At 57.2% G+C, this 25304-nt stretch overlaps 4 protein-coding genes across 4 annotated transcripts; 2 read left to right on the top strand and 2 right to left on the bottom strand.

The window, feature by feature from the left end:
• Window positions 1–151: 151 nt before the first annotated feature.
• On the bottom strand, window positions 152–5657 carry SIAE (sialic acid acetylesterase). Its single transcript, XM_039722174.1, has 11 exons — window positions 5639–5657; window positions 5477–5580; window positions 3893–4057; window positions 2689–2852; window positions 2471–2609; window positions 2202–2385; window positions 1820–1929; window positions 1602–1735; window positions 1280–1434; window positions 1006–1201; window positions 152–931 (listed from the first exon to the last, which is right to left on the bottom strand). The coding sequence occupies exons 2-11, from the start codon at window positions 5526–5528 to the stop codon at window positions 650–652; spliced, it is 1581 nt and encodes a 526-aa protein (XP_039578108.1). The 5' UTR covers window positions 5529–5580; window positions 5639–5657; the 3' UTR covers window positions 152–649.
• Window positions 5658–5756: 99 nt separating this feature from the next.
• Window positions 5757–7973, top strand: SPA17 (sperm autoantigenic protein 17). The gene is made up of 3 exons (XM_039721955.1): window positions 5757–6394; window positions 6645–6715; window positions 6832–7973. Exons 1-3 carry the CDS (start codon window positions 6241–6243, stop codon window positions 6901–6903), a joined length of 297 nt encoding a protein of 98 aa, XP_039577889.1. The 5' UTR covers window positions 5757–6240; the 3' UTR covers window positions 6904–7973.
• A 2177-nt stretch (window positions 7974–10150) lies between these two features.
• NRGN (neurogranin) lies at window positions 10151–15259 on the top strand. Its single transcript, XM_039721957.1, has 3 exons — window positions 10151–10311; window positions 12555–12761; window positions 15060–15259. The coding sequence occupies exons 1-2, from the start codon at window positions 10297–10299 to the stop codon at window positions 12759–12761; spliced, it is 222 nt and encodes a 73-aa protein (XP_039577891.1). The 5' UTR covers window positions 10151–10296; the 3' UTR covers window positions 15060–15259.
• Window positions 15260–16407: 1148 nt separating this feature from the next.
• Window positions 16408–25295, bottom strand: ESAM (endothelial cell adhesion molecule). The gene is made up of 8 exons (XM_039721769.1): window positions 25265–25295; window positions 25011–25109; window positions 19437–19591; window positions 17976–18189; window positions 17745–17900; window positions 17474–17596; window positions 17238–17376; window positions 16408–16878 (listed from the first exon to the last, which is right to left on the bottom strand). Exons 1-8 carry the CDS (start codon window positions 25293–25295, stop codon window positions 16527–16529), a joined length of 1269 nt encoding a protein of 422 aa, XP_039577703.1. The 3' UTR covers window positions 16408–16526.
• Between the last annotated feature and the right edge of the window lie 9 nt (window positions 25296–25304).

Below are 25304 nucleotides of genomic sequence, written 5' to 3'. Positions count from 1 at the left end.
GTTTTGTGCAGAACCTCTTGGTCTCTTATTCTAAGTGCTGGGTGCCATGCTGTGCCTCTGCCACAGGAATTTCCCTGCTCTTTTGGTAAGAGGTGGGGCATGGAGGATTAGAAATGCTCATCTGAAGGAAAAAAATGATCCAGGAATAAAATGAGTTGGTTTATTAACTTTTATTAAGAGAGGGAGGTGGAAGGCACTTGCAGCCCTCCACAGCTCCCTGTCCCAGCCCAGCCTTAGTATTTGGCTGTGTTTTTTTGGCAGAGCTCCTCTCTCCCCCTCTCCACCCTGCAGCTGGAAGCTGATTCCTGGATCCTGTGAGCATCCTACCCTGGGGATCAGTGGTCTGTGCCCAGAGAAATGGGGTGTCTGGGGGGCCAGGACCAGCTCCATAGGCAAGGGAGCAGCAGTGAGGGGTTCAGCTCCCATTGTTGTGTCCTGCTGCTTCTTCTTACATAATTTTTCATATATTTAATTGCAAATTGGCTTTTCCCCCTTCCCCCCACCCTGTAGCCTTGGCTTGAGTCCTCAGAGGAGCTGAAAACTTGTTTAATTAATAAGGTAGTAATGAAGTCTCTGATTCCCTGGCTTGGGAAGGGACAGTGCCAGGAGCCATGAGTGTTTTGCCAGAGGTCTGAGCTCACTCATCTCCCTAATTTAGGGGGTACCTGGAGCTGGGGAGGAGCAGCAGCTCCCTCCCTCCATCAGCGTTCCCTGCAGGGAGGGTGTCCAGCAGGAAGGGGGGTGCAGGCAGCCCCTGGGAGTTGTAGAGGGGGCAGGCCTGGTACTCACAGGGCCACTCAGCCCAGGCATAGCGCAGGCCCAGCAGCAGCGTGCTGCAGCCACCCAGGGCCAGCGTCACCGTGCGGGACCCCACTGCCACCACTGGTGCCAGCAGCCACTGGCACGGGGACGCCTGGCTGGAACAGCACACCTGGAGAGGGGAGAAACTCCCTTCAGTGCTGCCTTCCTTTTGCAGCTCTTTGGGGAGGATATCCCACTCCTCACCTCAAATGCCTGCGCATCCCTCTGACGGTAGATGAGCTTCTGGCTGTAGGTGACATTCAGCAGCCCCGTGGTCACCTCCAGGACAGCCCGGGTGGGATATGGTCCCTGGAACACGAGGCCCTTGTCCCCATAGGCCACAGCCATGGCACCCAGCAGCAGTCGGTGAGCCACATTCTGCTTGTCCCGAGGGTGGATACTGCCCAGGAAGAGGAGGAAGATGGAGCTGGAAGCCAAAAACTCCATCCCCACACCCTCACCCCAGCCCAGGACTCACCTGCCATAGGGAGAGTGCTCATCGCCCAGATCCATGGCTACAGCCATGAACGTTCTGGGCATCCTGGCGTTGGGAACCACCCCCAGGTTGGCTGTTTGGTGCCAGCGGAGCCGGGCAAAGCTGTCATCTGCACTCTGATGGCGGTAGGTGGAGAGCTGAGGGGCACGAGGGAAATGGGGGAGTGCCTCAGATCCCAAGCTGGCCACTGTGCTCCCTGTCTGGGATTTTCAGCACTTGGCAGGATGCGTATGTGTTTAGAGCATGCTCTCCCTGGCCTCCCCCAAGGACAACAGGGGATGTGACCCCTGTCACCCCCCGACACCTGCACAAAGCCAAAGGGGAGAAGTGGCTCCGTCTGTCCGGCTGATCCGGTGTGGAACGCCCAGCGCCAGTCAGCAATGAGTGCAGGGAAGGTGCAGTTGTACTGGTCTGTGTTCAGCAAGGTATTGGCCTCACCTGTCCCCCAGAAAGAAGGGCTGGTGAGAGCTCAGTGGCACAGTGAGGGCTGTTTTACCCCAGGGGACAGAAATGGGGGCTCACCCTGGTACCAAGCGACACCCCGTAGGGTCATGCTGAGCAGCGGGTGGATCATGGCGTTCCAGAGCACGGAGGGCGTTTGTGGGCCAGAGAGATGCTGATGTGGGGAGGTGCTGGAAGACAAAACTAGGTTTAAGGGGGGTACAAAGCACAAGACAGCCTTTAGGTTAAAGCAAGCACCACAGCAAAGGGAGATCTGGGGTCCCTCTCTTCTCCCTTTACCCACCCAGATGTGCCTTTTGCTCTTGGCATGGGAGGGGGTATAATGATGCATAGAGGGGGCTGTGAGGCTCCTGGAGAGGAGGTGGGGTGGGAAGGGATGAGGATACTCCCCAAAAGCAGCGTGGTACAGGGCAGGAGGTGTTTCCACAGCACCTTCTCTCACCTCCCCGTGTCCTCTGGGAGCCCACATGCCTGCAGAACCCGGCGGGAGGACCAGGCCTCGATGGGGGTCCCTCCCCAGGCCACCTCCACCAGCCCGATGGGGGACCCCAGAGCCTCATACAGGGAGCGCCCCAGCAGCCAGCACACGGCCGAGAAGTAGGTGAAATTCCCATGGCCCAGGTTTTCTGCTCAAGAAACAGCAGGCTGCAAAGGGAAGCAGTGGGAAAAAACCCATTTCCAAGCTCTCTTTTGGTGACACATTGCACTCACCAGCTGTTGGAATGGACCATGGCAAATCAACCTGCTCCAGGTCCTCCAGCTCCACGCTGGAGCGGGCGGGCGCCGCAGCAAAGATACGGACGTAGGGATAGTGAGCAGCAGCAGCGAGCTCCTGGCTGGCATTGGCCACCTGAAGAAGGGCCAGGAGCATGCAAGGTGCTTCCCTGGCTGATTCCTACCGGCTCCTGATGTGTGCTGCGGGGCCTTACCTGCAGGACTGTCATTGCCATGTTGCTCTGCCCGCTGCAAAGCCACACATCTCCAAAGTAGATGTCCCGCAGTGTCACGTTCTCCACGCCCTGCTCGGCTGTCAGTGCATAGGGACCGCCCCGATCCATTGGGTCCAGGACAGCTGTCCAAGTCCCAGAAGGTCCTGGAGGAAGAGCATGGTGCTTATCTTCCACCACCCTTATGAAGGCCTCAAGCCCTTCACCAGGATGTTGGATGAACAGCCATCAACCAATGGGGAAGGACAGATAACAGGGAAAAGCTTCTCTACCACAGAGACAGGTTGGGGAAATGGATTTCAGAAGCCCGCTGGCATTAGAGGGACCTTTCTTCTGCAGGAATTTAGGGTTAAAAAAGAAAACCTGGAAAACAAATGTGTGTCAGAGCAGAAGCTGCTGGGAGGAACTGGGATTACAGGAGCAGCTTGGTGTGTGTGACACTGAGATGTCTCCAGCTAATTTTAGAGGCGCCAAATCGAAGCGTAAAGATATTCTGCTGGAGCTTAGCGTGGATTTTCTGGCTGGATCCTGCAGATCTCCAGGATTGCTGCTCTCCCACAAGACACCTCCAGGCTCTTCATCTTATGGAGGGTAAAAGAGCTGCCCTTGGGCAGCACTTTTACCCTCCAAAGGTGATGAGCTCCCTCCCAACTCTTCAGGCAGGGATGTAGGTGGGATTTGAGGTGCTCCTGAGCCCTCCCAGCTCCAGGAAGGCTCTGCTTGCACAGACAACAGCCTTTGGGGCTTAGAGATCCCACAGGATCCTCCAAGGGGGCACAGGTTGAAAAAGAACCTCTGGAGGTTGCTCAGACCTGGTTTAGACAGGGAGAGAAGCTGAATTCCCCCTGTGCCCTGCACGGCCTCATTGGCTCCAGCCCGTGCGGTGCCACCCACGCCAGTGGCAGCTCTGCTCCCACTGGGCACCCACGGGAGCCACTGCTGGCAACCAAAGTGAGCAAAGGCTGCCACTGCTGGGGAAGGGAATGGCTGAGCCCACCCGGGGCTCCTGAGAGGGAAAAGCAGGAGCTGGAGATGTCACCAGCACCTGTGCAGCCCCAGAGCAGCACTGTGACAAACAGGGGCGTGCCAAACCCCGTCTCACCCACCCACCACCAGCTCTGATGTGGGCTCAGACAAGTTTCTGGCCACCAAAACCATCAGTTTCTAGTGAAAGTCTGGGACTGACCTTTGACCGGTGCTGTTTTCTCCATGATGACGAGGCCGCTGGCACCTGAGAGAGTCAGGGTGACCACGGCCCCCAGCTCCCCGTGGCCCCACACCACAGCCCCCGAGGGCTTCTGCTGCAGCACCATGTGGTCACCATAGTAGGAGGCAAAGCTGAGCAATCCCCCTGGAATCAGCAGACAGTGCAAACATCAGCTCCGAGAGAAAAACACCCTCAGCATGGCCTCTGACCCCCTCTTAAATACAGATTATTTGAGATCCCACCTAGTTTACAGATTCCTGGTTAGCTTTAAGGTGGCTAAAATCACCACAGGGCTGAGGAAGGGGCAGAATTTAAATTCCACAAGAAGGAATTCACCTCCTAAAGTACAGGGAGCACGTTACATCTTCTATTTCATGGATTTGGATACAGATTTTGGTAAAAATTCCTCTAATAACAGCATGGGAGTGTCTCTCCCAGCCCAGCCTTGCTAATTAATGTTCTGATGTATTTTTCCCTTGGAAAAAGGTTTGTCAAGGGGTGGGATGGAAAACATTGGGCGTGCAGCATCAGCAAAGGCACCTTCAGTGGGGATGGAAGGAGAAGGCCCAGCCCTGGCATCCCCCAAAGCCCCATTTTTGCAGAGTGAAAGAAAATCATATTTGAAAAGTGGGTCAGAAAAACATGTGAGGGGTGACCCGGGCAGAGAACCTCAGTGACCAAATGAGAGCTCATGGAGCCTCATCTCCTCTGCAGCTCATCCTGGGCTGGGTTTGAGGAAGGAACAATGTTCTTGGCCCCTCAGGAGTCAGCTGCATGGCTGGTCCCGCTGCCTCCTGCCACAAGGCTCCGGAGTTATATAAAAAACAAGTCGGAGGAGAAAAAAAAAACCCCGAAAACTGAGACGCCAGGGAAGAGTGGAAGCTATAAAAAGCAGCTGGGAGGAGGGAAGGGAAGAAGCAGGGAGGAGGGAAGGGAGGAGAGCCCACGAGACACCACCGAGGAGCCGCATGCGGCTCCCACCTTACGTAAAGGCTCGTCCCACGGCAGCAGAGCTGGGCCAGGGGCGCTGGGGGGGCAAGGGCACCAAAGTGGGACTCAAAGCATGCAAAGGGCATTGAAGTGGCGTTTGGGGGATGCCACGCTTGTCAAAGTGGGACTAGGGTGTGCAGAGGGTGTCAAACTGGGGCTCTGCGAGTGCAGAGGGCACAGAAGCAGAGCTTGGGGTGCAAAGAGTGTGAAAGAATGGTGGGGGGTAACAAGGGCATCGAAACTGGGCTAAAGGGGATGCCAAGGGCCCCAAAGTGGGGCTCAGACTAGTGCCAACATCATCAAAGAGGGTCTGGGGGCTCAAGGGGTGGCAGAGTGGGGCTGGATTTACAGGAGGGGCCCAGAGGGGCACCCCAAGAGCGGGGCTGGGGCAGTGCCAGCGCACAGACGAGGCTCGGAGTGCGCAGAGGGCACCACACCAAGGCTTGGGAGGCCTCGGAGGATTCCCGGGGCACCGGAGCCGGGCCGCTGCGGTGCCAAGCGTTCTGGCGGTGCCAAGCGCCCCGAAGCGGGTCCCGTGGGTCCCCCGAAGCGGGACCCTCCCCAGCCCGTTACCTGCCGCCGCCGGAGCCAGAGCCAGCAGCGCCAGCAGCGCCCACGCCGCCATCCTGGGGGGGCAAAGGGCTGCGAGGGCGGCGGGACCCCCGGCACTGCCCGGTGCCCCCGGCACTGCCCGCTATGGGCCGGTACCGCCCGGTGCCCCCGGTACCGCCCGGTACGGGCCGGTACCGCCCGGTGCCCCCGGCACTGCCCGGCACTGCCCGGTACCCCCGGCACTGCCCGCTATGGGCCGGTGCCCCCCGGTACCGCCCGGTGCCCCCGGCACTGCCCGGTACCGCCCGGTGCCCCCGGTCCGCCCCTCGGGGGCGTGGCCTCCTCACGCCCCGCCCACGGGGCTGTTGCCAAGCGACGGCGTCCGCACCGCGGCCTGAGGGGACGGCGCGGCCCGGCCCGGCTCTGACGGGAGAGGCCGAGAGGAAAGGCCGGCAGCGCGGGGCCGAGGGTTGCGGGGCTGCGGGAGGAGCTGGGGCACTCCGGGGGAGAGAAGCGGGGCAGTCCGGGGGAGACAACCGGGGCACACCGGGGACGGGAGCAGGGCCCCCCCCGCCCGCTCACCCCGCCCAGGCCGGGGCCGCGCGCGCGCAGAGAGAGGCGGCCGCGCGCGTGCGCGGCGGGCAGGGAGCGTGTCTCCCCCTAGCGGCGGCTCTGGCCCCGTCAGCCGTCGGTCCGCGGGTTCGAGTCCCGGCGGTGCCCGGTGGCACTGCGGGCTGTGGTTAATCCCGGGCTGTGCCGCTGCAGAGCGTCCAGGAGAAGCGACCATGTCCATCGCCGCCTCCAACACCAGCATGAGGGTGCCTGCCGGCTTCCGGAACCTGCTGGAGGGGCTGTCGCGGGAAGTGCTGCGGGAGCAGCCCACCAACGTGGTGGCCTTTGCAGCGCAGTACTTCCAAAAGCTGCTGGAGCAGAGGGAGGGTGAGTGGCCTTGCCCAGCAGCCATCCCCACACTGCCATCCCCTGCCCCACGCTGCATTGCCTGCCCAGCCTGCTTTGTTTGCCCATCACCAGGGCATCAAACCCACCCTTGTGCCCATTGCCCGTGGCCTTGTGCCTGTCCTGAATGGCCATGGTGCCATCACCCAGGGTGTTGTGCCTGTGCCGTGTGCCCATCGCCCGTGGTACCAGGTGCCCACTGCATGTGGCACCAAGCCTCCTCCTTCCCTAGCTAGTGGCATTGACCCGGTGGCGTGGGGAGCCATGCTGGAGGACGACCGTCTCACCTGGCCCCCTTCCCAGGTAGGCTGCCCTCCTCTCCACTGGGGTGCCAAGAGCTGCCCTGTGTCCCTGCTCCACCCTGTCCCTGCCACCCCTGTGCCACATCATCTAAATTTCCTTCTTTCTTCTGGGAGCAGAAGGAGGCCAAGGACACGGAGGGGGAGCAGGCAGCACCAGGGGAGGCAGGCGGCATGCACAGCTCTGGATAACTGTGATTCCGCCCCAAAATGAGTGGAGAGGAGCCAAAGAGCAGCATGTCCCCGTAACCTTCATGAACTGGAACACCTCTCCGGAGATGCAACCTCAGCACTTGCCCCAAATCCCCCATTTCCCGCTGTCCAACCCCAAAACTAAAAAAAACCCCTTGGTCCTCCCCTGGCTCCAGCCCTTTTCCCGTGGGTGGGTGCTCCACTCCCATCCTGCCCCTGCGGTGCTGTTTTAATGAGGAATTTTATTAACGAGGTCCCCGCCGCTATTAGCGTCGATCACCTGAGATTTCTCCCCGAAAAATCCTGGGTTTGGGGCTGAGCTGAGCACGGGATGATATTTTTAGCCTCTATATTTAGGCCCCTGCATCCCTGGAGGTTGGAAGAAACTTCATAACATCCCAGCGTGAAGGAATGATGTGACATTGCTCCTCTGCTACCCCCCTCCATAAGCTGAGATACCTCCATGGAGTTCTGGGTGGCACACAAAGGCCCCCCAGTCCTATTCCCGCCTGTGAAATTAATATTTTCCTACACAGCGTGGTTTCAAAATCCCCCCAAAAAAGTGGGGTTTGCGTCGAAGCCGGCTGCTCTATTTTTGGAGAGGACTGAGCCCCCCCATCCACGCTCACCCCGTTTTTACCCCCTCTTTCCTGTTTTCCACCGCCATATGTGGTGCTCGCCCACGGCACGGGGCATGGCAGCGGCTCCCCCGGGAAAAACAGGAAGGAGGGATGGGGAAAAAAAGCTGGCGGGGACCCCGTGCCGGGGCTGCTGCCAGCCAGCTACGCCGTGACCCCCCTGCAGCACCGCCTCGCCGGCTGCCGGCTCCTGCTTCGGCAGCCGGCAGCACTGCCCGCCCAGGGCACCGTTCCAGCATCCAATTCCCTTTTCTTTTAAGGATTTTTTTTTTCCCCCCCTGTTTTTAAAGGGTTTTTTAACACCTCGGTGCCACCATCTCGAACCACGACGGCGGGATGTTCTCAGCAGGTCTCGCCAGCTGCACTTGACGTTCTCCCCTTCCAAAATCTGAGTTGTTTCATTGGAATTAAAATTTTGGAGGTGCTGGAGTACCTGAGAAAGCATCATGCAGATGAAGGGGTCCAGGGAGGGAAAATGCAGAGCCTGGAACAGGCTCAAAACTCGCCATTAATGATTAGAAATGTTCTGGCATTTCGCGTCCCTCCTCCGCAGCCGCAGCCTGCGGGAGACGGCGGCGCTCGGCGGCTCTGCCAGGACCCGGTGCCACCATGGAGCAGATTTTGGGGGCTAATTGAGGGACTAATCCTAATTTTGGGGCTAACTTCTCAGATCCACGACCCCAGATGGTTGACTCAGACCAATCACCCCCAAAACCCTTCCCACTTAACTCGCCCAAAACACCCGGTCCTCTCTGATTGGAGCAGGCAGTGATGGATCTGGAGGGTCTAAAATCCAGGGAAAAGGATTTCTTCCCATCAAAAATCCCAGCAGAGCTGCCAAGGCTTCTCCTGGAAGCTGCAGCAGGGTTTTCTGGAGCAGAGCTATTCCCACCCCCCACGCCCACCCACCCTGGTGTGCTGGTGGAAAGAAGTGATGGTGGAAAAGTGGCTCCAGTGGGAGAGCTGAGTGGCTCACAGGGGAATTGAGGGATGCCTGGGAGCCTTTCCCAAGGGGAATTTGGTTGCCAGGCGTGTGCTGGGGCAGGGGTGACCCCCTTCAACCTCCAGGTGTGGGTGAAGCAGAGGAGGGAGGTGGCAGTGGTGGGATGTGCCTGGGATGGGGTGGAGTGGGATGGGGAGCAGGGTGTCCTGGGGTGTCAGGGGACAAAGGGGTGCCACCACCTGCACCCAGCAGGAGTGGCCTTGGAGAAAGAGATGGAGGTGGGATGGGAATGGGAGCAAGGATGGTGATATGGCAGGGAACAGGGCCAGGGGTGAGGGTGATGATGGGGATGGGGACAGGGAGAGGGACAGGGATGATGGGGTTGAAGCTGGGAATGGGAGCAGGGATTGGCATCATGAAGAGGATGGGGACAACAAGTGGGATGGGGATCAGGACAGGGATGGTGACAGAGATGGGGACAGGGATGGTGGTAGGGATGGAGAAGGTGGTGGAGGTGATGGGGATGAGGTCAGGGATGAGGTCAGGGCTGGTGGCAGCAGTGGGGACAGTGCCCATTCCAGTGCCAGAGGCAGTGATGTCAGTGGGACAGGGACGTTAATGGGGATGATGATGATGGCGGCAGAGAGGAAGGTCAGTGCCACCAGGCCCCCAAGCAGGATGACCCCTGCGAGCAAGCTTGGCCAGGGAGAGCCAGTGGGGCCCGACGGCACGGGTGGGCCGGGGGGTGCAGGTGCCCGCCTTGGGGGGGCCAGGCTGTGTTTTGGGGGCTGGCTGGAGCAGCATCGGCGCGGAGCCCACGGGCGACTTGTGCAGTTGCTTAGCAACTCCCAAACCCGGATTAGAGGCGAGCGAGGCAGCGCTGGGGGGGCTGTGGGCTGCAGCCCCCCGCATTGCCCCGGGGGTCCCTCCTGCTTGCCGGGGTGCCCCCGCTCACCCTGCCAGCCCCAGCACCTCGGCGTGCTCCGGGGTGGCAGCAGGGTCTGCAGGGAGCACCGAGGGCCGTGGAAGTGGCTGGAACTGCGGGTCTGCTTGGAGGACACCCCAAATGTGGGGGGGCAGATGCTCCTGCGAGTGGGGAAGGGACCCCCAGACCCCAGAAGTGGAGCCCACTGCTCTGCTTGGAGCCTGCAGCTGGGCACATCAGCCCCGGGGTTCTGCAGCGTGCTCGGTGGGACGCTGTGTCCCACCATGCCCACCCTTCCTCGCCATCTTCATCCTTGCCATCCTCATCCTCACCCTCCTTCAGGACCAAGTCCTAAGTAGGTCAAGAAGGTTTTTTAACCCCGTGCAAACCAATCTGGGGGCAAAACCTGCCGCCAGCATCACTGTGGATCATGTACCCCCCCAAAAATGAGCCCATTACCCCCATTTGCTATAGCTTTGTCCCCCAAAAAACCCTCCACGCTGAAAGCAAGGCTCATCACATCTTGGCTCGCATCCTCTGCATGTGATGTTGTGTTCCACGAAACTCCAAGGCGAGCTGCCGGCTCCTTTAAGTGTTAGGAGGGAGTTGGAGGCTGCAAAATAAAATTGGAGGAGGGAAAATAAAAAAAAAAAAAATTAAAAAAAAAAAAAAAAAGAGGAGAAAGGGAGGAAAAAAAAAATAAGGCACCCCTCCTTCCCCCCCAAAAGCCTGGCAGGGGTGTCGGGCTGATAGGCTCGCCCGGAGGAAAGCGCATTACGTAGGCAAGCGGCTCCGCTCAACTTGCCACCTGCGCCGGGAGAGCCGCCGGGGAAGCGAGACCGTGCCCGAGCCCCTCGCCCGCCGCCGGCCGCCCACCGCCCTCCGCCATGGACTGCTGCAACGTAGGTCCCGCTCCCCCTGCGCCCCTGCTGCCTCCATCCCTCCCTCACCCCGGGGGGCTCTGGGGTGCCGGGGGTGCGATGGGTGCTCGGGCAGCTCCGCGACCCCAGCGCAGCTGCAGCCCCCGGGCTCCTCTCCCCACAAATCGCCTCTCGCTCCTGCCTCGCAGCAGTTCGGAATCCATCCCGCCCGGACCCATCCTGCACCCCACAGCCCGCTGAGGGACCCCCACACCCCGAACCCAGCTTTTGGCGAGCTTTTTCACACCCCCACCCCCCCCCACACCCCACAAGTGCTCCACAGGTGGGATCGGGGGTGCAGGTGGGTAAAGGGATTCATTGGGGTCGCGCCCCTCTCCCCTCAGCCGAGGGTGAGCTCCCCTCTCTCCCGGCCACCAGCCGGCTTGGGCAGAAAACCACATCCTTTCCCCTTTCTCCCTGACCCCCTGACTTTTCCTGCCCCTTTTCCTCCCCTTTCCCCTTTCCCTTTCCCCTTTCCCTACAGTTCCCCCCTAAGACAGCAGCACAGGGAAAAGCCCCCACCTCTCCTCCCGGGCACATCAGAGAGGCAAAGCCCACCCTGGATATAGGATTTTTCCTGCCTGGATATAGGATTTCTCTCCTATGTATAGGACTTTTCCCCTCATATGTAGGATTTCTCTTTCTGAATATAGGATTTCTCCCTCTGAATATATGATTTCTCCCCTAGATACAAGTTTTCATCAGCTGCATAGAGGTTTTTACCCCATGGATATGGTGTTTTTCCACTGGATATAGGATTTCTCCTGTGAATATAGGATATGGCCCCCTGTTTATGGGTTTTCTTCCCTGAATATAGGATGTCTCCCCTGGATATAGGATTTTTCTCATGAATGTATGTTTTTTCCTACCTATAAACAGGATTTCTCAACTTGGATGTAGGTTTCTGCCGCCTCTATATAGGATTTCTTCCCTGATTATAGGATTTCTACCCTGGATATAGGAAATGCCCCCACATATATAGATTTCCTCCACCTGTATATGGTATTTCTCCCCTGGATATAGGATTTCTTCTCTCTTAATATAGGATTTCTCTCTTGGATATAGGATTTCTCTCCTGGATATAGGATATGCCCCTCCATGTATAGGTTTTCTCCCCTGACTATAGGATTCCCTATCTCCAGATATAGTATTTCTCCCCTGGATATAGGTTTCTCCCACCTGTATATAGGATTTCTCCCCTGGATATAGGTTGTTCTCCCCCACCTTTGCATATAAAGGATATCTCTCTTGAATATAGGATTTCTTTCCTAGATATAGGATTTCCTGCCCCTGGCTATAGGATTTCTCCCCTGGCTATAGGATTTCCAGCCCTGGCTATAGGATTTCTCCCTGGCTATAGGATTTCCAGCCCTGGCTATAACATTTCCACCCTGGACATATCATTTCCACCTTGGACCCATCCTTATCTTTCACAATGGTAAAACAACCTGAGCAACTTCGTGGAGCCATGGCACAGGATGAGCTTCCTCCCCCCTGAATCTACAGCTTCCAAAGAAGCCCCCCAAAACTCCTTTAAGTCCTTTGAGTGCTCGTGGGGCAACACAAAGGCTTCTCCCCCACATCTGCTGGCCCTGGATCATCCAATGCCAGCTCATTTCCACCTCATTTCATTTTCCCACGTTTTTCTTTTTTTCCCGTTGAACTTGGTGCTGAGTCCAGCTGCTCTGGTGGGATGTGGCAGGAGGGGAATGAGTTAGAGTGGTTTGGTCTTGGTGGGGCTTTTTCCTCCCTTCTGGCGTCACTGCTTTCCCAAATTTCCTGGTGTTTCCAACCAAAGCCCCGAGGAGGGATGCAGGAGGATGCAACAGGCTATGAGAAAAGGGGAAACTGAGGCATGACCAGCTAATTTTGTGCAGGATGGCCCCCAGCCCCCTGCCAGAAGTATCCCCCAGAACCCATCCTCTGCTCCCATGGATTTTCCTCTCCCTGCCCCATAACCCTGGCTGGAGTCTGGCTTCCTGCAGCCGTGTGGTCTGGGGTTGCCATTTCCCCAAGGCACCTGCAAGGGACCCTGATTTTTACCAAAACCCCTCGTTTTTAACAAAGGAGCTCAATTTTTAATGAGTAAACCTAATTTTTAGCAGCCTTCCCCCTAATTTTTAGAACAGGGGCTCGTTTAAGACCTTCTTGAACGGATTCCTTTGGGGAGGGGGCTGTGCTGTTTGAGGTGCCACCAGCTGTAACCCTGCCATTGCCACCGTCAGGAGGGAGCCTGCACAAAGCTGGACGAGGACATCCTGGACATCCCTTTGGACGATCCTGATGCCAACGCGGCAGCTGCCAAGATCCAGGCTAGTTTCCGTGGCCATATGACCCGCAAGAAGATCAAAGGGGGTGAGATTGACCGGAAAACCAAGGACGCCGAGTGCGCCAACAGCACCCGCGGCGGCGACCTCCGCAACGGCGACTAGGTACACCCCAAATCCCGCTGCTTCCCCCCAAAACCGGGTCATTTCTGTAAGGGTGCTGCTCTGAGTGTCCTTGGCTCTGTTGATTTGGGATGGAGCACCCTTCCCCAAGCTGATTTGGGATGGAGCATCCTCCCCTGCAGAGATTTGGGATGGAGCATTCTGCTCTGCGCAGATTTGGGATGGAGCAACCTTCCCTTTGCAGATTTGGGATGGAGCATCCTTCCCTGTGCAGATTTGGGATGGAGCATCCTTCCCTTTGCAGATTTGGGATGGAGCATCCTTCCCTTTGCAGATTTGGGATGGAGCAACCTTCCCCACACTGGTTCAGGGTGGAGAAGGGGTTTTTCCTCTCAGGAGATGGAAGCACACAGGCAGGCAGCCCCTGCCTTGCCCTAAATTTGGGTGCGCGCCGTAGTAGTTGGGAAGGATGGGAAGTAGGATGGGAAGGCGCAGCCCTAGATTTGGATTGAATCTCTCCCTTAGCAACACCACCCCGAGCGCCTCGCCTCAGCACATGCTATTTTTAAAAGCCTGTGTCACAGTCTCCTGGCAGGAAAAGGTAAATTTAAAAAGCGCCCACGGTGCCGAGGCCGCGTGGCACCGGAGGCCGGGCGGTGGCGGCGCCGTGCCCGGGCCGTGCCCGGGGCCGGGAGCGATGCAGCCGGGATGGAACTGGGTGCAGCTGGCATGGAGCTGGGATGCCGTGAGGATGGAGTGGGAATGCAGCGGGGGTTTAGTGCAGATAGAGTGGGGAGGAACTGAAGATGCAGCGGGAATGCAGTGAGGAGGAACAGAAGGATGCAGTGAGGATGCAGTGGAGATCCAGCAAGGCTGCAGTGGGAAGGAACCGAGGATGCCGTGGGGATGGAACTGGAGCTCAGCTGGGACACAGCGGGAATGAACTGAGGGTACAGGGGGAGCAGAACTGAGATGTGGTGGGGAAGCAATGGGGATGCAGTGAGAATGCACTGGAGATTCAGTGAGAATGCACTGGAGATTCAGTGAGAATGCACTGGAGATTCAGTGAGAATGCAGCGAGCATGGAGAGGCAGTTCAGTGGGGCTGGGATGAGAACGAACTGAGGATGCAGTGGGGATTTTGTGAAGATCCAGTGGGACAATGTGGAAACAGTGAGGCTGCAGTGGGGCTGCAAAGGGGATGCAGTGAGGACGTGAGGGGATGAACTGGGTTTGCAGTGGGGAAGCAACAGAGATCCAGCGAGGATGCAATGGGAATGAACTGGGGATGCAGAGGGGATTCAATGGGACTGCAGTGAGGATTGAGCGAGGATGCACTGGGGCTGCAGGGAGGATGCCAGAGGGCTGCAGTGAGGAAGCAGCTGCCAAGTGTAGGTGCTGTGCAGCTTCTTAGGGCCCAGAGGTTCCTTTGGGATGCCTTGTCAGGGGGGCTGAGCAGGTTGGCAGCAGGGAGCCAGGCTCCCCTCCTTCTGCCACGGTGCTCTGCCTAGGGGGGTGCAGGCAGGGGTCCCTCCCAGGTTCCTGGGCTGGGTGAGGGCAGAGTGTGGGCAGCAGTGGAGGCAGGACAGGGTGCAGGCAGGGTGTGGGCGGGCTGCAAGCGGAGCACGGGCAGGGTGTGGGCAGGGGGAGGGCACGGAGAGGCTGCAGGCTGCAGGAGCAGCATGTGAACAGGGTGCAGGGTGTGGGAAGGGTGCAGTCAGGGCACGGGGTACAGGCAGGGTGAAGGGTGCAGGGTGCAGGGAAGCACAGGGTACAAAGAGCACACACACAGGGTACAGGCAAGGTGCAGGGTTCAGTGTACAGGCAGGGTACAAACAAGGCTCAGGGTTCAGGGGTTCAGGCAGGGTGCAGGGTGCAGACAGGGCACGGGGTACAGGTGGGCACAGGGTACAGAGAGCACTAAAGGTGCAGGCAGGGCACAGGGAACAGGCAAGGCTCAGGGTGCAGGGCACAGGCAAGGCTCAGGGCACAGAATAAAAACAAGGCTCAGGGTGCAGGATGCAGGCAGGGTGAAGGGTGCAGGATGCAGGCAGGGCAAGGGCACAGGCAAGGCTCAGGGTGCAGGGTACAGGCAGGGCACAGGGTACAAACAAGGCTCCGGGTTCAGGGTGCAGGGTGAAGGGTGCAGGCAGAGCACAGGGCACAAGCGAGGCTCAAGGGGCACAGGGTACAGGCGGGCACAGGGTACAGAGAGCACTAAAGGTGCAGGCAGGGCACAGGGTACAAACAAGGCTCAGGGTGCAGGGTACAGGCAGGGTGAAGGGTGCAGGGTACAGGCAGGCCAGCCCAGGCTGACCTCTCGCTCTCTCCTTGCTTGCAGGGGCCACCAGCTGCTCACCGGAGCCCCCTCGTCACCGCCTCCCTCCCAGCGCCGCCCGCCGAGGCCCAGGAGCCCCCGCTTCACCCCCTGCCCCCCGCATGCATCCCCCGGGGTCCCCCCGCAGCCAGGCCCTGCCCCTGGCCCTGGCTGCCCGCCCCCACCCCAGACACCCCCCGCCCCAATAAACGCCCCTGCCAGAGCCCCGGCCTGTCCTCGGTGCCTTCTGGTGTCACCGGCGGAGCGGTGAGGTCACAGCGGGCAGGGGAGGGCGGGCCGTGGGGCAGCGTGCCCGGCAGGGATCTCCCATTGTACGTGCAACACGCCGCAGCACGCGTGACATCACTGCCAGGCGTGGGACGTGACATCAGGGTGTGGTGTGACATCACTCGGGGGTGGAGGGGACCTGTGGGGTGCTGGCATGAGATGGGTGGTGATGTCAGTAGTGATGTCACTACTGGACAAGTGACAGCTGCTGTGACACCACTCAGGTGTGTGTGACATCACTGCTGGATGTGTGACATCTACTGGACAAGTGGCAGCTGCTGTGACACCACACAGCTGTGTGTGACGTCACTGCTGGATGTGTGACACCACTCAGGTGTGTGTGACATCACTGCTGGATGTGTGACATCATGCAGGTGTGTGTGACGTCACTGCTGGATGTGTGACACCACACAGGTGTGTGTGATGTCACTGCTGGATGTGTGACACCACGCGCACGTGTGTGTGATGGCTGGAGTGACATCATTCCACCGTGTGTGACATCACTACTAGGCGTGACTGCGGGTGTGACATCATGCAGGCACACATGACATCCCTGATGGACATGTGACATGCCTGCATGGCATCATCCAGGCATCAGCCAGACGCTGTGATGTCACTCACTCGTTGTGGCTTTGTACCTCCTGCCGCAGGGAGTGACATCCCGGTCACCGGGTGTGACAACGCGTGCATCATGATGTCACCTCACCCTGAGGGGCTTGGCTGGTGCACTGTGACGTCACCCTGCCCTGTGACATCACCCAGAAGGTTGTGGGACACCCCTCCCCGCCTCGAAATCCGCACAAACTCACCCAAAGCGCCGGTGCTGGGCAGCGCAGCAGCTTTTAATCAGAAAACCCCTAAAAAAAGTGTGTGTGTGTCCCCGTCACCCCCCTCCCCCCACCCCTACTTTCTTTTATGAAAAATCCCTCATTTCACCTGATATATAGATATAGAAAAAAAAAATCATAAGAAGGGGACCCCCCTGAGGCAGGGCTGGGGCTGGTTTGGGGGTGATATTTACGGGGAGACTCGGTCCCTCCAAACCCAGAGAGCCCCTGCACCCATTAAACACACCCACGATGAGTCCAGCTGCTCGAGGCATCTGTTAAAAAAGAAAAGGAAACCCAAAAAGGGACCAAAACCACCCCGGGAAACAGGGAGTGGGATGGGCTGGCCGTGGGCACCCCTGTTTTTGGGGGGTGCTCACACCAAGGAGCCAGCTCGGCTCTGCGCTGGCACCATGACTGGAACGGCGCCGGCTCGTGCCAGGCTGGAGGGGGGCAGCGACCCCCCGGGGGCGGCGGGGGGGTCCTGGCGGCGCCGGGGGGTCCCGTTAGCGGCGGGGGGCGAGAGGCTGGGGGGCCGGCCCCCTGCCCGGGGCGGGGGTCCCCGGTAGCTGCCGGTGCTGGTGAGGATGGAGGCGGTGTCGGACGGCGCTCTGGCTCCGTAGGCCGGCCGCGTGCCCGCGATGGAGGACAGGGTGCTGGTTTTGGACATGGTGTCTGAGGCCGGCCTCCTCGCCCACGACGGGGTTTTGGGTGCCACGGCGTCTTCCCTGCCGAGAGGGGAGAGCGTCAGAGAGATCAGCTCTGGAAACCCTTCCTTCCCCCACACTGTGCACTCTCCCTGAGCAATGAGGGTGTGCAGACGTCCTGGACCCCCAAACAGAGGGACAAAAGGGAAAGAGATGGAAAATCCCCTTGTTAACTCTCAAACCTCACGACAACTGGCCTGAGGTGGAAACTTTTTTCTTCCTCTGAAGAATATTGATGACTGGCCAGAGTTGAAGAACTCTTCCCCACTATTAACTCTGAACTTGAGAAATGTCAGGCCAGAGGTGGAAACACCCTCCTCACCCATTAACCCTGAAACCTAACGATGATTTGAACCCCCTCCACAGGAAGAGTGCCTCACTTGATCTCGTTGGCTCCCTCCTCCTGGCTGTCACGCTTTTTCCTCCTGTAGCCATAAAACTTCTGGGCAAAGAAGATGATGGTGGCAAGGGCGCCCAGGGAGCCCAGCACGGCGCCGGCAATGACTGCTTTGGTGCTTTCTGCCAGAGAGAAGCAGAGATTCCCTTATTGCCTCATTCCCACTGGGAGCTCATGGGGACCGTGTCCCCCTCCCCGGCCCTGTGGACACGTACTCACTTGAGTGTACCTCCAGGACAATGCTGCAGTTCTTAGAGCCTGCCTGGTTTTCAGCCCTGCAGACGTAGACCCCCGACATTTCCAGGGAGAGGTTGGTCAGCTTGAGGGTGCCCCTGGCCCGGTCTGCAGGTGACAAATTTGGGTGCTGCCTCACAGCCACTCCTCCACCTCCTCGTGCAGGAAGTGGTCAAGGGGGTGAAGCCAAAGAACCCCTCAGCTGAATCTCAGGGTATTCCAGCCCATCCCCAGCCCCACCCTGGTGCCGCCTTACCCTGGGCAGGGGGAAAGAAGACCTGCAGGGTGGGCGGCTCGCGCTGCCACTGGTACATGGGCGAGGGCTTCCCCTTCTTGGAGGAGCAGCTCAAGGTGACGTTGGCCCCCACGATGGCGCTGCCGTGCAGCTGGCAGGTGGGGGCGGCCGGCGGCACTGTGGGCACAGGCGTTAGTCCCGAGGGGCACCACGGGGAGCGCCAGGGGAGCCGGGGCACCGGCGGAGCCTTACCCAGGACGGTGAGGTTGATGAGGCCGACGTTCTTGTGCATCCTGATGGGGTCATCCACCACGTTGACGGTGCACATGTACTGACCCGAGTCTTGCTCCCGGGTGGCGTTGATGAACACCGAGATGTTGTGGGTGATGATGGGGTACAGGAACCCCACGCGGGACTTCAGGTCTGTCTCCTCCACCTTCACCACCCCGCCTATGTATGACAGGATCTGCACAGGGAAAAAACCACATGCTTTCGCTTCCAGATCGTGCTGCTGGAGAGAAAAGCCCCTCAAATCCCAAATTTTGTAGAGCAGTGGTTGCTGCATAAGCTCCCTCCAGCCTTACATCCCCTGAGCATCCTGGACATGGGAACTGCAGGCAGCTCCCCACCACAGGCACAAATACCCCTGGCATGGGCACTGTGAGCAACTGTCCCATCATGAGCATCTCCCCATCAGGAGCACCACAAGTGGTGTCCCCATTGTGGACATTTTCCCATTGTAGGCACCATGGGCATTTTCCAAGGACATCTCCCACCCATGGGTATCTCCCCATCACAAGCACAACAAGCAACTCCCTACTGCAGGCACCCTGGGCATGACCCCAGTGTGGGCATCTCCCCTCACGGGCACAATGAGCACCTCCCCACTGTAGGCACCTCCTGATGATGAGGACCACAATCATCTCCCCACTGTAAGCATTTCCCACCATGGACACCACAAACACCTCCCCATACAGGCATCTCCCCATCTTGGATGTCTCTCCCAGCTATGGGCACCACAAGCACCTCCCTGCTGCAGGCACTGTGGGCATCACCTCACCGTGGGCATCACCACATCACCATGAGCACCCCCCATCAAGGGCACCCCCCATGGTGGGCACCACGAGGTTCCCCCATGGTGAGCACCACCCCATCTCAGGCACTACAAGCAGCTCCCCGTGGGTGTGGGGATGGCACCATGGCTATGTCCCCATCTTGGGCACCATGAGCATGTCCCCCATGGTGGCCACCTCCCCATGGTGGGTGCCATGAACTTCACCCCACCATGGGCCAACTCCCCACTATGGGCACCACAAGCACTCCCCCACTGTGAGAACCACACGCATCTCCCCACGGGCACATCCCCACCATGAGCATCTCCCCTTTGTGGGCATCTCCCCATCATGGGTGCCACCATGGACACTTATCCATTGTGGGCCACCATGAGGTTCGTCTTTACCATGGACACTTACCCACTGTGGGCATCTTCCCTGCACGGGCACCATGAGCACCATGGTGGGCACCATGAGCTTCCTTCCATCATGGCCACCCCATCATCGTGGGCATCCTTCCACCACAGGCACTGTGGCCACCACCCCACGGTGGGCACCATAATCCTCCCCCCATCATGGGCACCACCAGCACCCCCTCCATGGTCACCACCCAGCCTGGTCCCCTCCATCTCCAGTCCTGCAGCCCCTGCCCTCTTCTCACCTGGAAGGGAGTCGGTTTCTTGTTCAGCATCCAGGTGATGTAGGGCTCATTCTGGGAGAGGCTGGTGTACCAGACAGGCAGCACTGCCTGCTGCCCCTCCACGGAGAACACCAGGCTCGTCCCCACGTGCACCTCCAGCACGGCCAAGGAGACACCTGCCCGTGGGAGAGGGAAGAAACGGGGAAATGACTCAACCCCAGGTGCTACATCTCCACAAAACCTCACTGACTGTGAGAAAAAAACCCCATTCCCAAGACAAAAACAACAATCCCAGGTTATCACCAGGAAGCTGAGCCAAGAAAACATTTTGCCTCCTTCCCTGCCACAGGAAGGGCTTTCCGCCTGCTCCGGAGGATGCAGGAATTGCTGCTCCCTCCCATCCCAGCTTCCGCCCCACACTCAGCTTGGGAATTCCTGAGGCCCTAAGTCACCCTTCCAGCAGACAGCCAGCTCCAGCAGGCAGACACCCCCTTAGCTCAGTACTGGGGTGCTCCCAGCCTCCCAAGATGCTGCAGCAGCTCCCATGGGATTTACTTGTAGGGCTCCCCCACATGCACCCCACAAGCCTTTCCCAGCATCCCAGTATCCCCCATTTTTGCTGCAGCACTGAACTGGGATAATCCACGAGTGGCTTCCCCTGGTGCCCCACCTCTTTTGACCCCACATATCCCATCCCAATCCCCTGTCACCAGGTCCCCTGCATCCCAGCATCCCCCCAAGCCCCACTGGGAGGAGCTGATGGGGTAAGGGGGGCACCACGGACGGGGAGGGATGCTCAGCCCCCGGGGGAAGATCATTCCCCAGCTCTGCCCCTAAGGCTCAGCCAGAAAATTAATCAGCCCAGGCAAGGCTGAGTGTGCGCTGGGGCTGGCTTGTTTTTCCCAGGGGAACATCACCAGGCCCTGCATCCCAGCAGCTCCATCCCTGATCCACCCATCGATCCGTGACCCCGGCTGGCCCCGCTCCTGCCAGCGCCCCGGGGGTGCCTCACATCGGGATGCAGGGGGAAGGATGATGCTGCCCGTCATCCCAAACCCTCCGTTTGGGGGGGGAACCTCTGGCTTTGGAGGATTTCGGGAGCTTTCATTAACCTCTCACTTTTCCCTAAGAGCTCAGAGGTTTTAATTGGATTTTTCCAGGGTGGGAAGAGGGAACCAAGGCGCTGGGGGGTATTTTTAGCCTCCTCCCATCCGTCCATCCCCCCTCCTGGCAAGGCACTGGTGCCATTTCCGGACGGAGCCTTCCAGCTCCAGGCAGGAAACTCTGCTCCGGCTGATAAGTCTTCTCAGGAATTAAAAAAAATAATTACTTTTTTTTTTTTCTCTGGTGAAAAACTGGGAGAAATAAGGCCCAGTCTGGTGAGGATGCGTAAAAATAGCTCACCCGGGCTAAGAACATAAACCTTTAAATCCTGGAGGGGTTGGGGGGGGGAGATGCTGGAGGCGCCCGCAGCTCCCAAATCATTGATAATATTATTTATTAATTAGATAAAGCTGTGGTATCAGATCCAATAGAGAGTATGGAAAAATAATGGTAATTATAGTGTATTTATGTGTAATTATACAGATAATTGTATTAAATTTAGAGAAAGTGGAAAGAAATATGGGATGGCGACTCATTAAACAGGAATTTCCAGAACAAAACAGATCATCGAGAACATATAATTTATAACAGTTTAAATGTAGGTATATTTTGGTAAGAATAGGGATAATAGCGGGGATGTGAGAGTGATAATAGTGCTCAGAATAATGAGAGTAATGATCAAAGTGAGAATAATAATTATAAAAGTGGAATCACTATGATAAAAGTTATATTAATAATGATAATAATAAGTTATCATAATAATTATAACAATGTTTCCAATACAATAATGATGACAGTAATACTGATCATACTGATCATACTGATAATATTGATAATATTAATAGCGATAGTAATAATAATAGTTATCAAGATTATACAGTTCATTAATTGCAGATGGCACAGCCCCTAAACCTTCCTGCATTCCCAACAACTGGGGAAAATCCAGGTGTTTTCAACCCAGATCCTCCATCATTATAAAAGTGTGTTAAATTGGGATAATTTAAGAAGAAAATAGATTCTATTCAGTAATTGTAACTTCTATTAGAAATATTAGAGATAACAGGTAATAGACCTGGCTGAAGAATTATAATTGTAAATTAATAAAAATAATTGTAACATTATAACAGTTACAAAACCAATTATAACAGTGATTATAATGATATTAGTAATAAAAGAATGATAAGTATAATGATGATAATGATAATAATAAACATATTAATAATAATAATATAGTTCATTAATGATGGAGAGGGTGACTCCACAGCTTCTACACCCCTGTGCATCCCCAACAGCTGGGAAAATCCAGATGTTTCATCCCATCTTCTCTATCAGCATGGCTTTTGGGCACAAAAAAGGTGCTGGGCCCAGGGGTGCTGGGGATTCCTGGGGAAACGCAGGCTCCAGAGAGGGAAGAGAAGTTCTGGCTCCGGCCAGAGGATTCCCCAAGGCACTAAAGCAGCCCCGTGTGCCTCAAAGCTGCTCCCAGCGCTGAGCCCGGGGGTGTTAGCCCTGAAACCTACTGATGAGCACGTTAATTACGTTAATTGTGCTCTGGGGCTGCAGCTTTGCTCTGCCATCCCTAAAACTCCTGCGGCAACAGGAGACCCCGGCTCCACCACCTCCCCTCCAGGGCACCGGGGAGAGGGAGATGGATCCAGAGCTGGGGGCTGCTCGCTCCCCAAAATGCCCTTTTTCTTGCAGAATTCACCCAAATTCCCCCTCTCAGACAGACGTGGCCCTGAGAAGGCTGGAGGGGCTGGGTTTGGAGCGGCAGGCACGGGACGAGCCCCCTGGCACGGCTCTGGCTTTGGCCACCTCCACGCTCCAAATCCTCTAATGCTTTAACCAGATCGAAAAAATTAAGCTGCTCGTGCATCCAGGGGGGCCTGGGGCCCTCAGCCCCTCCCGCCTGCTCTTTGGGCTCAAAACCTGGATTTTTATCCAGCTGCCCTGAGCTAAACACCTGCCCGGGTGTTTTCCCCCCGCCCCAGCCCATCTGCTGGGATTTTTTTTGCATATGGAAGAACAGAATAGACTTAAATTTACCTTTAAAAATAGCTATAATTTTTTTCTCCCTATTGAATAAATATCTTACAATTTAGCATTCTAAAACACTTTAAATTTTCTCGTGACAAAAAATTTTAAAACGGCTTTAAATTTCCCTTCGAATTTATTCCCTATGTTAAAAAAATCACCTTTAAATCCCTGCAATCTTAACAGTAATCCCCGTGCTGATATCAACCACCCTATCCTCATCTAAAATCACATCCTTTCACCCCCAAATACAAGCTGTTTCCTGGCTCTGGCACACCCTGAACCCCCAAAAAGCAAACTCCCCCTGCAGCCCCCTCCCCAGGTCCCTGAACCATTAACTGCAAGGGGAATTAAATCCCGGAGGCCGTCGGGGTTTGATGACCCCGGCTGATAGGATTAAGGCGCTGGAGTCATGTGAAACCCAGACCCAAATTAAATCCCAAAAGACCAAGCTTGGGATTTAAAATACACAGCGGGAATCTGGCCGGAAAAGGGACCCTTGAAAAAGCTTGGAAAAAAGGTCAAGGAGCATCTCAGCACTGCAACGCAGCCAGTCGCCTTCCCTTTTTTAAAAAAATTATTTTTGGGGGACTTTTTTTTCCCTTTTCTTCCCTTAACTTTGACTATTTATAAACGGGCAGATAGGAGATGGCGGGCTGTGCAGCAGTGTCCCTTGGGAAAATCCACAGCGGCATTTCTCACGACCCCGGGGGCGGGGGGGCAGAAAGTGCCCTATCCTCCAGAGAGACCAAATTTGGGGAAAAAAAATTAAATAATGCAATAATCATATGTGACTTTGCTATAGATGGAAACTTTGCTATAGATGGATGCTTCACCCCTGGTGTGGGAGGGAGAGGCGGAGATGGGATGGGATGGGCAGGGGATGAGATTGGGGTGGGATTGAGGAAGGGATTGGGGTTGGGATTGGGACTGGGAAGAAAACAGGGATGGCAAACATCCCTCATTTTGCTTGTCCCCATCACAATCTCATGAGGATCTCACGGGAGGAGGAAGGATTGCTTGAAAGCAAAACTAAAGAAAAAAACCCACACATTTGGGGTTCAAAAGGGTCTTTTTGCTGCGTTTTTGAGCTATCGGTGCCTGTGATGTCACATCCCAGGGCTCAAGTGTGATTTTTTGGTGGGAATCCATCATGATTCCGTGCAAAAAGCGCCACCGGGACGCAGCAAAGGAGCGCCCTGGTGGGATTTAAGGGCTGAGTGACCCCCGTGCCTCATACAAACATGCTTCAATTAACTTTTATCAAGGAAGAAAACCTTCAAGGAGGAACAAGTGACGGCTCCAGGACCCCCACCCAGTGTTCTGCTGGAAGGAAATGCTGCTGCCATTGTTTTTGGGGCCGTTTCCTTTCTCCAAAGGCCTCTCCTTCGCTGGGAACGCCAAAGGATGTTTCCTTTTGGAGCAACGGTGGCAAGTTCCAAAAAGACTCGAATAGGGTGGGAAATTAGGGGTGGAAGAAGGGAAAAACCCATGGACAGAGAAGCGCTGAGATCCCTCACCTCAAAAGCAGCTGGGAGGGCTGTGCAGCACCAGTAAACAAGGGAAAACAAGTGGATATTTTCCTGCCCAGTGCCACGCAGGGAGGTGAACTGCGGACTTTTGTGTCCCTGGTGTGTCCCCCTATGGGGGTACATCGGGTTTGGGGGGGCTGGAAGTGGCTGTTTGCCAGCTCCAAGGTACTAATGCCTTTTCCTGGGAACACTCAGACTTTCTCCACTCTGAGCACTCCTAAAAGGGGAGGGGGGTGGATCGTCCCCCCCTTCTATTCCCCAAACCTGTCCTATGGGGTAGGGGACTGCGGGCACACAGACAGGTGGGTGCTGCGACCCCCGCCCCCGGTACCCCACGGTCCTTCCCGGTGCCACCCCAAAGCTTCCCAGCTCCTGCCCGGCTGCTCCCACACCCTGCCCGCTGACCCCCTCGGCATCTCCGGCTCCTGCCCCGTGCCCTCCCGAAAGCTCTCGCTCGTCCTGCCCGGTTCCTCCCGCTGTTCCCGAGCCCCGCCGGGCGCACCCCCGGTCCCGCCGCGCTCGCCGCCAGCACCGCCGGAGCTCGCCCGCTGCATCCCGAAAGCTCTCCCGGCCCCTGCCCCGCATCCCGAAAGCTCTCCCGCCTCCTGGGTCCCGGCCCCGACCCTCCCCCAGGGCCAGCCCAGCCTCCCCCTGGTGCGCGGTTGTGCGTTAGTTACGCGGGTTTGTTGTTGGTTGTGTTGGGTTAAGGGTGGGTGCGCTGCGGGACCGCAATGTCAAATGTCAGCCCCACAGCGGGAGCACGGGGATCCCAAAGCCTCTCCATTCTCATCCCTCCCACGCCGGCAGGGTGGAATATCCTGTTCTGCATCCCTCACCCTCATCCAACCCCCCTTACCCCCCCCGATAAACGCATCGATCCTGAAAAATAAACAATAACAAAAAAAAAAGAGACAATTTTGACTACCTGGTTTTCGGAGCCTCGGGTGGATCCTGCCCGGCTCAGCCAGGGTTATCCCGGTCCTCGAGCAGAGCAGGGTCAGAGCTCGAAGCCCCAGCAGAGATTAGACACTGGCGGAGGAGGAGGCGGTGGGGCAGAATTAATCCCTTCTCGCCCTCGCCACCCGCCCCGTAAATCCAGCCTGGCCTCCAGGACTGCAGGATCCCGGGAGCAAGGAGGCTTTGGGGGATCGACCTGGCTTGATCCCGGCAGGACCCCACCTCTCCCGGACAGCTGCTCCCGACTCGGCATCTCCGGGCA

The sequence above is a fragment of the Passer montanus genome, unplaced genomic scaffold (genome assembly GCF_014805655.1).
Source record: "Passer montanus isolate IOZ18808 unplaced genomic scaffold, ASM1480565v1 scaffold47, whole genome shotgun sequence".
Taxonomy (NCBI): Eukaryota; Metazoa; Chordata; class Aves; order Passeriformes; family Passeridae; genus Passer; species Passer montanus.
Note: the sequence above shows the minus strand (reverse complement) of the source record. Positions and strands in the feature narration are given on the sequence as shown.

Bases quoted from the DNA above. Each gene is read 5' to 3' on its own strand.
- SIAE (XM_039722174.1), bottom strand. From the start codon at position 5,528: ATGGCGGCGTGGGCGCTGCTGGCGCTGCTGGCTCTGGCTCCGGCGGCG. The intron at 2,610-2,688 runs GTAAGGCCCCGC...GCCCTTCTTCAG, and splicing joins TGGCAATGACAGTCCTGCAG to GTGGCCAATGCCAGCCAGGA. The intron at 2,386-2,470 runs GTGAGTGCAATG...TTTCTTGAGCAG, and splicing joins ATGGTCCATTCCAACAGCTG to AAAACCTGGGCCATGGGAAT.
- ESAM (XM_039721769.1), bottom strand. From the start codon at position 25,295: ATGCCGAGTCGGGAGCAGCTGTCCGGGAGAG. The intron at 17,597-17,744 runs GTAAGGCGGCAC...TGTCACCTGCAG, and splicing joins CTTCTTTCCCCCTGCCCAGG to ACCGGGCCAGGGGCACCCTC. The intron at 17,377-17,473 runs GTGAGTACGTGT...TCTCTCTGGCAG, and splicing joins TGTCCTGGAGGTACACTCAA to AAAGCACCAAAGCAGTCATT.
- SPA17 (XM_039721955.1), top strand. From the start codon at position 6,241: ATGTCCATCGCCGCCTCCAACACCAGCATGAGGGTGCCTGCCGGCTTC. The intron at 6,395-6,644 runs GTGAGTGGCCTT...CTCCTTCCCTAG, and splicing joins GCTGCTGGAGCAGAGGGAGG to CTAGTGGCATTGACCCGGTG. The intron at 6,716-6,831 runs GTAGGCTGCCCT...TTCTGGGAGCAG, and splicing joins TCACCTGGCCCCCTTCCCAG to AAGGAGGCCAAGGACACGGA.